Below are 14,372 nucleotides of genomic sequence, written 5' to 3'. Positions count from 1 at the left end.
AATTGATTTTCAGCCCGGTGTGTTCCCCCTGTCTCTCTCTAGGCATTTCCCTTATTTAGCCTCAACCACTCCAGGGTATAGTCTAGACCGCAGGCTGACTGTCAGTCAGTGGCATCGTGGAGCAGTCTAATTCTTGGCTGACAAGCGTTCCTGACAGCAGGAACCAATGGGACGTTTCAAACATGCTTACTCTCTCTTGCCCTGTCTTTCTCTATTGCGTTTTTGCCTTCGCCATCTCTCTTTCTTTCTCTTTCTGTCTGCCCTGGCCACTCCACTCTTCATTCAGTTGCCCTTTTTTGCTTTTGGTTTGTCTACCTTTCTGTCACTCTGTCACACACCCTTCCTCTGCATTTCTTCCCTCTTTCTTTTTTTCCCTCTCACTTCCAAAACCCACTCAAGAAAAATTAACAGATACAATCACTTTCCATAGAAATGAACAGCTCATTTAAATTAACTAACACCGCATTCATACAAATACACACACACACACACACACACACACACACACATACAAACACACACACACACACACACACAGATCTCATTTTGCCCCTGGAGTTTGAGCTGCTGTGATCTGAATAATGATTGGATGCTTCGTCTGGTTGGAATGATTTGATTGGTCAGTTTGCTCCAGTGGGAAAGCCATTCTTTAATCATAAATGAGAGTCTGTGAGATTAGACGGAATAGCCCTTTAAGCGAATCTGGTATCACTGTGGTCCCCAGAGAGAGGCAGAAGCAGAGAGAGAGGAAGAGAGAGGCAGCGAGATGAAAGAGAGAGGGACAAACAGAATGATGGAAACTCAGAGAGCGAGGCAGAGAGATAGAGGAGAATTTAAAGTGCTTTTTTTCAGAGTTGGACTTGTGTAATATCACTATACTGCTGAGGATAAGAGTAATATTTTATATTACAGGATGTGTGCACACCCACACAGATATGTGTCACATGGAGCCCTTGCTAGCCCCCCAAGTAGGAACGGGGGACGCCCAGCAACCTTGAGGGGGTACCTCGGGTCCCATTTAAATGAAGAATAGGGTCGTTTTACTGTTTCCTCATTTAGTAGTCACCACCATGTGGAAATGGGTATATTGATCATAGGGTTCCCTGTGGAAAATGACAAGCTTAGTAATTGATTTCGCCCCTCAGAATCATCAAGCTTATTTCAGGACGTGTGAAGTCAAATTATCTTGCTGTGTGGCAGTGGCAGCTTTTTATTCATTTATATATTAATTTTGGTTGGATTTAAATAATTTCACTGGCTGCATGATGATGTTTTACTCACTGTTTTTAAAGGTTTGGGGAGGGCTGTAATCTGTCAGCATGTACTAGTCTTCTGGCTAAGGGACGCATAGTGCTGCATCAGAAAACACAAGGGTCCATGCTGTGGGTGTGTTGTTGCAGGTACCCTTGAGAAGATAAAATGCAAATGTACATTTTGAAGGTTCATCAGAAGCAAAGACACTGGAGAGAAGATTAGAACCTTTTGAGGCAACAGTTTACAATTCTGGAAAGTTTTAATGGCAGCACATATTTTTTCCTCCATGCTGATGCTTGCTAGGTAAAATTTGAGCTAGCAGGTACGCACCTGGCTACTTTTTTTTTTTTTTTTTTGCCAGACTAACTGCATTTTATTGCTACAGCCCACTGAGGTAGCACCCCTGCTGCAACAACATAGTTGTACCTTTGAACCTGCCATTTTCTGACCAAGAGAGATTGAAAAAGATTTTTTGCAGCCTAAGGTAGGCTTTAGAGTATCCTGAACAGGTCACCAGCTTATATCACAGGGCTAACATGCTCACATTCACACCCAATGGCAATTCAGAGCACCTGGCTTGTTTTTAGAAGGGAAACCCATGCAAACTCCACAAAGAGAGATCCAGGCACTGGTTGGTTACACCAAACATTCAATGATGTGCTCCTTAAAGTTATAAAACTACACCAGACTACATTTTCAGATTTGGACTGTCTTGAAAATGGTGTGACAATTGCCAGAATAAGACACTTGTTAAGCTTGTGTTTTTTTTTTTTTTTGTCTTTTTTCCTGTGGTGTATTATCTTAGACATTCTAGATGAGATATTGCTTTGAGGAAAGAGATCAAGCCTATATTGCAGACCTGGGTTCATTAAATCCACTCAATTCAAGAAGCAGATTTTCTTCTTTGTCTTTAAGCTTCTTTTATCCAGGCAAGGTTTTGCTGAGCACGCATGCTCTTTTCCAGCTAAACCCTGCTCCTCATTAGTACCAATGCATATATTCACACCTGGGAGCTACCCAGTCCAACCACAAATCTTTTACTGTTTGCCAATTAACATCTCTGTTTAAGTCTTCAGGGGGAATTGCCTTCCTTTAAACGAATCCCCACCCAAAATCTCTTTTTTAGTATTAAGCACAGATGCCCTGTAGACTTGATAGGTGGCTCTAAAAAAGTTTGTGGAGGATGACAGCTGTAGTTGCCTTGATTTTTGCAGCATTTATGGATTCCAGTGGCAATCCAGTTTAATGGCAATAAGTATCAAAATGTCTCCTCAAACCACTCTACGTTCACAGCGTTTTCAAATGTTAGCACTAAACATGACTAGATTATCATTGAGTCTTGACCAGCACTGTTGGTCATGGCACATGTGTTGGGTTTTTGCAAATTAGACCTCTGATATCAGAACTGCTCAGCCCAAGCTTACTTGAAAGTGGAGTGTATGCCCTGCAGATTTGGTTCAAAACCTATAATTACTAATAGTGAATAAAAAAAAGAAAAACTTAATTGCTATTTAATGATTTGTTTTGAGAATATAGTGTATGTGTATTTGTATGGGGCATGGTGAATAAAAGGTGGAGTAAATGTCAGCAGAGTTGGTAGGTTAATGGAAAGGGTTAACTGCTAAGGTCAGGGTTCTGGAGGAGGCTTTTTTATATGTGTGTGCACTCAGATCTGTGTTTCCTGTATGTGAGAGAATGACATAGAATGAGTGAAAGGTTCAGGCGGGCAGAGTGTTCATTAGGGTGTGTGTTTGTGTGTGTGTGTGTGTTTGTGTGTGTAAAATAATGCTTGGATTTGTGCGTATAACTCTGTGAATCTGTGTGTATTTGTGTCTCTCTATTGTAGTGTGTGCATGTGAGTATGTTTGTGTCTGTGTGGACCCTGATGTGTGTGTGTGTGTGTGTGTGTGTGTGTGTGTGCGCGCAAATATGCCTGTCTTCCTGTGACCCTGTGTGTGTGTGTGTGTGTGTGTGTGTGTTAGTGTTAGTGTTAGTGTTAGTGGAGAAGGGCTGTCAGTTTCGGTCTGGTAGTCAGCATAATTAGTCTCTCTTTTACCCCTGTCTCCTTCTCACTGTTTCTCTCTCTCCTCCTTCTGTCTTCCCTCTCTCTCCCTCCCTCTTTTCCTCTCCTTCTCCTACACTCTCTCGCCTCCATCCCTCTGAGTGATGAGTTTTAAATCATCCTTTCATTCTTCGTGCAATGATGAACGAGGGGAAATCTGTCCTTTTCTCTCTGTTTATTCTGCTTTCCATCTCTGTCCCTCTGTCCCCGTTTCACTCTCTATTCACCCAACCCTGTGTCTTAGCTATTAATTTAATGGAGTTACTTTATTTAGACTAAGACACTGTGCAGTCTGTTAAGTTCAGATAAAATTGTGATGGACTTACAAGTCATATCATGTTTTCTTGAGTGGATTTTAAGCTACAAATTGCAGGGTTCATTTCTAAATATTTTAACCACCTGTTGGTGCCAATGCGTGTTGTTTTTTGTCATTACTACATAACAGCCACATATCAATGAATTAATGCTTTCACACAATTAATGCCATCACACACTTGTCATAGTTGATTACAGTACATGCAAAAACTTACTTTAGCCACTAGAGGGATAGTCTTTCAAAAAAAGACATCATGGAATACTTGGACCACAACAGGGACATATGCAACACAACAGAATATAAGATAAAAACATAGATCCTAATGAAACATTTTTTGATTTGTATTAAAAGGTTGATTCCTATTGGTTGGGGTATTTGACTTCCATGCAGACCAGTCAGATACCTAAGTAGCACTGGCATCACTGTGTATGGTACTGCTCATACCTTGCCCCCAAATCTTCTCTCAGTTTGACTGACTTTATATGAAAAATCTTCACATAAGCACTCGAGGCTGCAAACAAAATGGTTGGTACTGCAGTTTTAAAAACCAGCAAGTGGAAGGATTTTTTTGTTGTTCAGAATATTATGCTACTTTTCACCATATCCCTACGGTAGTTACTACTCCCACAGAAAATTACCCTTGGATCGTTAAAGCTGCGTGTTCCGTTTTAGGAGCTGTTCAGAGACTCCTAACTAGTCTAATAGGTGCATAACCAAAACTCACCCTTGGGGGTTCAGTAAACGCCTCGCTTAGTGCATCATCACGCTAAATAAAGTTCTAATTGCACTTTATATTATCCTTAATTTGCAGTCTATCTACTGTAACATGTGACAGTAGGAGGCCTTTGTGTGTGTTATGTCTGCCTGTCATTTTTTAAAGTGTGTTCTTGTGTGAGCTTAATCCTGAATCTTGTCCCTTCTGCTTGAGGCACTGCTGCATGTCCACAGACTGGGTTACAAAGTCTGCACATATGCATCAATCAGTCTGTGTATTTGGCTGTAGAAAGTATTGGCATCCATTGTGTAATATCTTCCAATTCATGGCTTTCCAACAGATTTTTTGTTCATTCTTAGAAATTTATAGGTATGAAAAAAAAAAATAGCAGTTGTTATCAGAATAGGGTAAATGTACTTACAAGCAATGCATTATTCCATCTTGTAAGAGGTTGGTAGTACAAAGTTAATAAGCCTGATTAGTTAAGGAATCAATCAGCTGGCTTCAACTATGCATGTGTGTGTGTGTGTGTGTGTGTGTATATAGTCAGTTATATATAGCCTGATATAGTTAAGGAATCATAATCAGCTGGTTTCAACTATATATATATATATATATATATATAATAATATCTAAAAGCCTCTATTCATCATGAACAATTAAAAGTAAAAATTCCATACCCATATTAGCTATAATCCATTATTTAAATGTCAGTGATTTCACTCAAAGCTTAAAAGCATTATCTTGAACATACAGCGATAAAAATAAGCTTCTGATATGTCTGCCTTTTTCTTTGAATGAATGAATGGTGTCCTCAGATGAACCACTGCTTTCCGGAGCGTAAATCCCCCTTAACTTTGATCATAAAATTTAATTCCTTTTGGGAAGCACATGGATCTTCCCCCTCTCTGAACTGGGCCAAGATGGCAGTGGAGGTTCAATAGGTTGTTTTCTTGCTGTGCTGTGCACAATCTTTTTTCTGCAGTGTCTTGTAGAAAAAAAAAGCAGGCAGGGCTGCCAGTGGCATTTCTAGCCCTTTGTTTTCTTTTAGGCAAATTGAAATAAACTAAAAGTGTATGCTGTGAATGTGTGTGTTAGTTTTGGTATATACTGTATGTTAGTTTTGTAGCTGTGTGTGTGTGTGTGTGTGCATCTAAGTGTGCCATCTTTGCTGTGTGTCTCTCATATGGCTCTTCCTGTCCCTCCTGGTTCCTCAACATCTCAGCTCTGATTGGTTGTGAAGGGACAGAGATACCAGCCGTTAATTGCAGCTCAGACTGCCATTGGTCATTATATCCGTCACAGTAGTGGTCTTGGAATTGTCTGGGTAAGTGAGGGTTGGACAAATACACACACGCGCGCACACGGCACACACACATATGTGGAAACACACACATTTTCTGGTTGGGGTTCTGTCTTGGATAATTGGGTGGAAAAGCATCCAGCGGGATCACCCTGCTGTCCCTGTGGCCCTGGCTGCCATGGTAAATAACGAGGCTCATAAACATGAAAGGCAGGGGGATGATCATCCTGATTTGAGCCTTGCACTCACAGGAGATCAATTAAGGCCTAGGAGTTCAAGGACTTTAAGCATACAGTAAGAGGAATTTCCGATTAAACACTTCAATTTAAACTTAAAATAATACACGAAAGGCACACTGCTGCAACATCAAACGTAATTGTAGATCTTTATTATTCCTTCTTTTTTAAAATTTTCAGCGATATAAAACTGCAGAGTTGAATTACATCTGGATTATATATGATTAGAAACAGGCAGAAAGGCACAGAGCTACACCAGAGAAAGAAAAATGGCAATGAAAAAAATAATCAACAGGTGTAGATGTATAGTGATTTACAGCACCATACCCCAGCAAGAAGACATAGGATCAAGGCCAATGTAACAGCAAGTTTCTTCTCTGCTGTAGTGTCCTTGAGCAGGATGATGCTAAATCCCCACCAGCTCTGAAGGTTTCTGCTCGGTAAGCTGACTCTGCAGTCTAAGTCCCCTGTGGAGTGGAAGAAGTGAAGAGTTTCTCCATCGGGGATCGATAGAGCATCACAAAAAAAAAACCTGTTCTGGACCGACTTCACACCTGGACACTCCAAGGTTTTCATCTAAGACCTGTGGTGTGTTTGATATAAAAGGATCATTAAGATCAAAGGGAGAAGATAATGATCCTGATGTGAACCGTAAAGTCCAAGGAGATCAATTACATTTACATTTTACAATTTAGGCATTTAGCAGGCGCTGTAACCCAGAGAGATTTAGAATAAGAACAGCAGCGGAATTAGCTTCACTTCTAATTTATCAGTACAAGCAGCCTGTGAAAGGAAGTGCAAAGGATAAAAACAAACTCGACACCCTCGCCCTCTTACCCACATTAACGATCCCTTCAAAAACATTGCATCACCATATCACTGTAGCACGGCCACAGAAACCACATCCTTGTAATTACTGTCTCTGTTTACTGTTAATACTGGAACAACATAAACATACGTTTCTTACTGTGAACAGTTTATCCACCATTTTAAGCTCAGGGTCCGATACTGTGTGCTGCATAGCAACAATAAGTCCACTAACCACTAAACTCACAGGTTAATCTAAACCAGATATGGGTTAAGATGACTATACACAAACTTCAGAAAATGAGTTATAATCTCAAACACAATCTTCTTTCTAGCTGAGCAAATAGCCATAGTGTAGGGCTGATAATACACATGATATAGAAGATAATGAATATCATAATTGTTTAGATATCCAGCATTGTCAGCAGTGTAGAGAGAAAAGTAAACATAATGTTTGTTGCAGCTGATTTAGATGTTAGTTTTGCATATACTCCTACTCTTTCCTGGTCTCCCCCTCCTACCAGCCTGCCACCACATACACAGAGCCATAATGAAAAGCCTATAGTAGCTCATTAAGAGCCATTAGTATTAGCCCTCTCCCTTGCTAAAGAAATCATTATTATCTTTGATGCATAGTGTGTGTAAGAATGTGCATTTGCATCATCTGTCTGACGTTTCCTCATTTGAACACAATGAGTGTAGATGTCTATGTAGATGTCCTTCAGTATAAATCGCTGAGCCATGTTCAAAGGCTTTGTTAAAGCTGACTGACACAGACGTATTGTTGTTGCACATTTTGACATGTCAGCAATTGATCGGCAAAAACAAAGAAATAGCCAGCTTTTGATCTTGTCATGGCTCTTCTTGGGTGGATCCAGGAGAATGCTCTGGTCTCTTATTGATTTCACCTATTGAGTCAGGTGGAAGGGTAGGTCAGTGGCAACCGAGTTTCCAGTCAGTCAGGGGACCTGGGTTCAAGCACCGCATGCTGAGTGTGAATACCAGCTCCAGGGGTGCTGTTCTGTAACAGACCCTGCCCTGTGCCCTCAGTGTGCGGGAGGACAGGGAGAAGATTATGTACCTAGCAGCACCATAAACCACAACAACATGAAGCTGGAAGGCTTTCTGACAAACACTTGCACAGTTACATCTAAAAGAAATAATGAATAGTGTACCACCAGTATTGGACTGGGCCAGCAGGTCAGCTTCTACTCATTCCATTTATTAAAAAAAGTTGAGTAAAAATAGTACTTGTGGCACCATGTAGTGTTGTTGAGTTCAGAAGGCTACAGTGCAGTAGTATGTGTGCGCTTTTGCATAGAAGTGCCTGTGTGTGTGTGTTTCTTTATATGAATGTACTCCATGGTTGCCACTCAGTCTCTATCAAGACCAAAACAAAGCCAGCTCTCACACACAGCATGCATTGCTAAAACACATAGTGACTAAGGCTAACTACTGTGTTATTTTAACATTCTGTTGTCGTCTGTGCTGTTGTGTCTTGTTTACTTTAAACTCTAAACTTGAAATATAATTTATCTTTCTCGCCTTTCTTTTCTGTTCTTTTTTGTCTCTCTGTCCTCTTGTCTACAACCCACCAGGTGTTGTTTGCTACCATTTCTATATTTTTCATTGTAAGAATAAATGAAACTGTGTTGAAATAAATGAAATGTTGTCTCTTTTCTCTCCCTTAGGCTTTATCTACACATGTGGCGGCACACTGAAAGGCCGAAATGGCAGTATAGAATCTCCAGGTTTTCCCTATGGCTATCCCAACGGGGCAAACTGCACCTGGGTCATTGTCGGGGAGGAAGGAAGTAGAATCCAGCTCATCTTCCTGTCATTTGCCATAGAAGAAGAATACGACTTCCTGTCCTTGTATGACGGACATCCCCACCCTGCTAACTTCAGGACCAGGTAGGACCAATGATTTATCACTGTTTTTATTTCTCATGTCCAAGTGTTAAAATCATTAAATAGCATCTAAATCACGCAAATTAAAAAAAAAACTGACAGATTTTTTTTTTTAGGTCATTATCTAATGGCTTTCAGCTGTTAAGACAAATTAAACCTGTATTTTATTTAGACTGCTTTCACAGTAAATTATTTATGATCATCATCCTCTAATCTCCATGAAAAAGTAGCAAGGAGCAAACACCTGTTATGGCATATAGCCCATAGTTTATTATTAGGTTACCACTGATGTGCAGCCAGTTTTTACTTCTTTAATAGGCAGCTATGAAAAGACTCTCCTCTGTGTTTTTGCCAATTACTGTTGAGTTGTAATAATGATCAAACATTAGGGATCACATATTAAAACAACAACAACAACAACAACAACAACAAACACCCCCCCCCCCCCCCAAACTGAAAACAAAAGGAGCAAGATGTATGTATTGGTTCTATCTGAAAACATAGTGAGAGTTTTGGTGTGAATACATTTTTTGGAAAGCACATACTGTTTAATACCAACATAAATGCCTGTTGTTTCAATACACATAGACAAGATGTTATCAGTGCTGGGCTGGATTCTTTCGAGCAAAACTATTGCAGCGGAACAAATGCCCTTGTATAGCAACAGGATGATGTCCTGCTGTAGTACACAAATTGCCAAGGCTCAATCAGTGTCACCTATGGTTTCCTTTCAGTTATTGAACTATTTTATTGAACTACTCTTGCAAGAAACACAATACCCAGAAAGAAACTCATTTCAGATAAGCTATTAAACTCTCCTTGCCTTATGATTTTATCAGGCAGTCAATAGTGCCTAATAGCATCTGCCGGTGACTCTATTCACATTCACCATGTTCTTTTAGCCCTGCAATTAAATTATTATTAAGTTATTCAATTAACTGTGAATTGTATGAGTGCTGTCAATTGAAATGTTATTTGATTTTCGCACTGAAAAAACGCTGATGGAGAATAGGTTGATACCAAAGTTCTGGCAGATGAAGTTGGATCCACAAAAAAGTGCCTCCTCTTTCATACTTTAGATCTAAGTAGCCTTTCAGTTTTAATAAGGTGAAGGAATAGGAATAGGTTTGATTGTTTCCTCACACAGAATTAGTAGACTTTTAATTATTTTTTGACATTTAAATCTGCTGTCGAAGAAAACAACAACTTGTTTTTGTCAGTCAATAAAATTGGAAAGCTCTACCAAGAAAACAAATTGGTGTCCAATCACAACATGACTCAACATAACTGCTTACAGATTAGCTGCTGTGTTTGATCTTGAATATGCTGCTCGTATGTCACTCTGTTGAAGAAACAGAAATGAGCAACGAACTGTGAATGAAGGACTTAATTTCACCTTGGATCCTGCGGATGTTCACATCCACCTGGAACTAATTCTTGGATTCAAGATATATCCAACATGAGAAACTTCACACATGAGGCTCCTCTGGCAGCTCCACTCCTTCAAGGTAGCAGTACTTTCCACACACACCAGCCTGGGTGAGGAAAGCTCTGCATCTTGAATAGCTCCATCTGACAAAAGGAGAGACAGATGAAAAAGATGTCAGCTCTGTGCCCCAAGAGATGCAAAGATCAGCATAATGTGCCGCAAAGAAGTTCATTTGCAGGGCACATGCCAATGCCAACACATAGTATAGCTCAACTGAAAGCTTTAATGGGCACTGATAGTATGCAATTTTCTCCCAAAGTTAGAAGAGTTTTATTTATTTCACTGTAGAGATTTGTGGTTTTGTGTTTTTGTCCTTGCTTTTCTCACTGATTTAAACTTGGCGAGGATTGGTTTAAAAAAGTGATCATATAATTCTGTGCCCCAGGCAAAGTTTAGCAATATTTGAATTAAAATGTGAAAAAAAAAAAAAAAAAAAAAAAAACGTGTTGTGATGCCAGCACTGTGAATCAAATCTTATCAAACCGCACCCATATAGTCCTGATGAAACAGATTAGAATTATTGAGTGTTAAAATCTCAAATGATTTTTAATTTTTATTTTTTTAATGAACTTTAACCCAGACCCCAACACTCTAACCCTAACTCCACTAGTGACCAGGTAGTTGCTGAGAGGCTAGCTTTGATTGTTGCCTATTTAGTCATAACCATTTAATGTTATCGATTTATGACCACATTTTCAGCAGCTTTAAAAGTTTAAAAGTTAGATGATCTTAGCCTTAATGTGCCTATGCATCCTGGCCAGTTTCCAGGAACAGTTCAGGAACAAAAAAACTGGAAACAACTCTCAGACACAACAGAACGAGTGAATACAAATCTGCTTTGCATTTCTCACGCTCAACAAATTACAGCCTGACTGTTCACCTCAGGAGGATCTTTTATCTTGACTTGCATCGTCAACATTAGACAGGAGCTCCCACTGTCGATGGGGTTCTGGGTAAGGTCAGAAAAGGATTTCTTTAATTACATCAGGCGGGTGTGAGGCAACTACGCACTGACGCAGGGCTAGGCAAGGAAATCTGGTTTGGTTCAACTGAGGAAAAAGGATTTGGGTCATGGAGAGATGAAATGAGTCCTCTTGATACTCGGCCGGTTGCTGAAAAGCAATTCTCTCCCTGTGGGGAATGAACCATGTTCCTCTGGTTCAACGGGCATAATTTCTAATCAGCCAGCTGCAATAATCAACCTTTCTCGGACAATCCGGTGGCTTTTAGTGCTCACATTGCCAGACAGAGTTAATTAAACAAGAGACCAAAAGAATAGAATAAAATAGAATAGAATAGAATACAAAGGGGTGACCATGATATTTTGATACTCTATGTGATTTCTATTGTGATTCCCACAGGGAGAGAGAGAGCAAATAGGAGGAGAGAGAAAGTGAAAGATGCCCTCTATGCTCTCATTGGTTGATTAGGATTTCCTGCTCATCTGAGATAACTGGAAATTATGTGCCTATGTGAGCAAGTGTGTGCGTGCACGCTTTCATGTGCATAGGTTTGTGTATGTGCACATGTCTGCGTGTGAGGAAGATTTATGGTCTGCATACTTACAATCGCTTGGCTAGTTAAGCCAAATTACCTCTGCTGTCTCATTCTCTCTTTCTCTTTTTCTCCCTCTGTCTTGCTTTCTCTCCTTTGCACACTCAAACACGTTGCATGGACACGGGGCAAAATGGTGATTAAAAGGTCAGATCCATTAACAAGAAAATGGTAATTATGGGGAGAGTGATTAACATGGATCACACAGACACACATACATGCTTGTGTATACGCAAACACCAGACCCACACAAGTCCAATCTTTTGCAGTTTTTTTAGTGTCATAAATGTAACGAAACACTCAACCTCTTCTCTACCTCTTCCCTTGTGACACACAAACACAATGGAAAATCAAAAGGTATAATTTCTAAAAATATATAAAAATGTTAGTCACTGATGACAGTATTTTCAAATTACGATCAACATTCAAGGTGATGTTGCTTGTCCCCCAAATCAGGGCCACGTGTACTGAGTTTTACCACAAGCACTTTAATCAAGATGTACAAGTGGTGTTTTTCCAGTGGTAAGTTTTCATGAACAAGTAAAGGGCACCTCCCTTGATTGCTGCCTGATCTGGAGCCACGTTCCAACTTGGCCTGTTGACAGCACAGCGAGCTGGTACTTGAGTGAGACGTCCGTCTGGCTGATGAATCATATTATTAACCAACTTTCATGTAAAACACAGATTCAGATGCTGTGAAATAACCATTCTTCTCAGTGCCCCCTCCCTCATTTATTGACTCAGTTTGGAAGTTAGAATTACTGACTGTGACAAATACAGTGTTTTGAACTTCGGGTGGGTCTTGTCTCACCTGTCCACCCTCTTCATGATGTTGGAGCAGCAGACAGATATGATGAATGGAGCTTGTTCTGTTTCTACTCTTTTTGCCTTTACAGTTTTGAAAGCTGGGATACACACTCGCGCACACACACACACACACACACACACACACACACTCACACACTGTCATCCCCACATCTAAAACGCATTAAAATTGCCTTGCAAATTTCATGTCATTTTAGTTTTAATATTTGGCAAGTGACCTCTGGGTCAGAGCTGTCTTAATGGCATTTCTGGGTCTTCCAGAGGCTTTTGAAAACATGGGTGTTTTCTTGAATTGCTTTTCTTTAAATTGGTTATATCATTAAAGTGAATTCATTCCAAACCAAGGTACCCCATGCGGCATCTCAACCGCAAGGTTGGGAATACCTGGAAGAAATATGAGCTAATAGATATGTAATTGTACTAACAATTTCTACTCCAGCTCTCCCAGAGAGACTTTTCTTAATTAAACTGATAAAATGTTTTAATTAACGGGATTACATTATTTAATGAAACCTAGTTCCTCATTAAAATACATAAATAATCAAACTGATTGTCTTCTTCGTTGATCTCGTTATCACTGTTCTATATGACTGGTCCAACCTGCCTTCATTAGGACACATTAACGAGAGAAACAAAGCAAGAGCCAGAGGAAAAAAGGGAGGGAAAAAAAAGACGTAGTAAATTGTGATTGTGATTATAAATTTATTAATTTTTTTTATGTGGTACAGTACAGTACCACAAGACATACAGTGTTTACTTTATGTTAACTGTTTGGTCTCTTTAAATATTACCTCCATATTGGATGATTTTGTGAGACGACCATTGTCAATAGTCACTACCAGCGCTAACTCCATCCTTTAAGACTGGATACTGGACTTTGCCTCTCAGTTTTTTAACCATGACAATGACTTTTTCTCCAGCTTTAATAAACTATACCCATAGAGCAGCTGCAATGCACAGATATGTGTGAGATAACTGATTAAATTTGTTCATCATCAATGTTCTGTTTGGTGGGTAGTTTGCTTACCTGGCCCTTAAAATTCCATTGTCATATCTGGATTTTGATTGTGTTTCCTGGGCCTTTCTCACCTTGTTATCTATCACTGGCTCCCTTTGTGTTGTTTCCTAACACCAAGCTGTAGATGAGACATGTGTTCCAGCCATTAATGGTTTATTATTACACCGATTGAACTGAGAACAGGTAAATGGGTGACAGAGTGTGTTTGTTTGTAATCATTCTGAATTATAGTGGAGCCTCCTGAGGTGTGCTTGATTTATCCTGAGAGACCCTTAAACAGACACTGTGACATTTTGAAATTAAATCTGTTAATTGTCTTCATTGGTCATTTGTCACATTATGTTGATGGTTCTTCCTTTGGTTTGAACATCTATTTGTTTTTCATTTAATGGGAATGCCAGTTCAGTTTTTCCATTTCCAATAATATGGCAAGTGTTTAACAAGCCTACAATTAAGAATGTCAAGGAAATTTATTTCAACAGCCTTAATAAACAGTTAAAATAACTGTAAATAAATACAGTGCAGATAAGTGGTGTTTTATATTTATATATGTGTGTGTGTGTTTAGCAATAAATACATGTTGATTTTCCAATTTTTAAAATTTGCATAAAGTTCAGTATTACACAGCTATCCCCTGCCTTGGTTCTGTCGTCCCATCTGTGTATGTGGCTGTAGCTGATGTCTTCGTGTGTCACAATCTGCCATTTTAAAATGACTGGCTTCCTGTCACTTACTGATGTTTTGTCTTAGGAAATGTGGAAGCCCGCTAAGGTAGCAGTGCAAAACTTGTTAGACTTGAAGACAAGAGCGGGACAACAAGCAGACTTCAGAGAATTTAACAGCTGTCTGAGAATTAATAATGTGTGAGCACCAAGAGAGTGT

General features: G+C 39.6%; 1 protein-coding gene across 1 annotated transcript in view; it reads left to right on the top strand.

Annotated features, from left to right (window-relative positions):
- Positions 1–14,372, top strand: part of LOC108898204 (CUB and sushi domain-containing protein 3-like) — a 311,569-nt gene that overhangs the window by 65,583 nt on the left and 231,614 nt on the right. Inside the window, 1 exon segment of the mRNA XM_018698119.2 lies at positions 8,385–8,607. Coding sequence (XP_018553635.2) covers positions 8,385–8,607 — 223 coding nt within the window.

This window comes from Lates calcarifer, linkage group LG3 (assembly GCF_001640805.2).
Source record: "Lates calcarifer isolate ASB-BC8 linkage group LG3, TLL_Latcal_v3, whole genome shotgun sequence".
NCBI lineage: Eukaryota > Metazoa > Chordata > Actinopteri > Centropomidae > Lates > Lates calcarifer.
The sequence above is the reverse complement of the archived record's forward strand: the minus strand, read 5'-3'. Positions and strand labels throughout refer to the sequence as shown.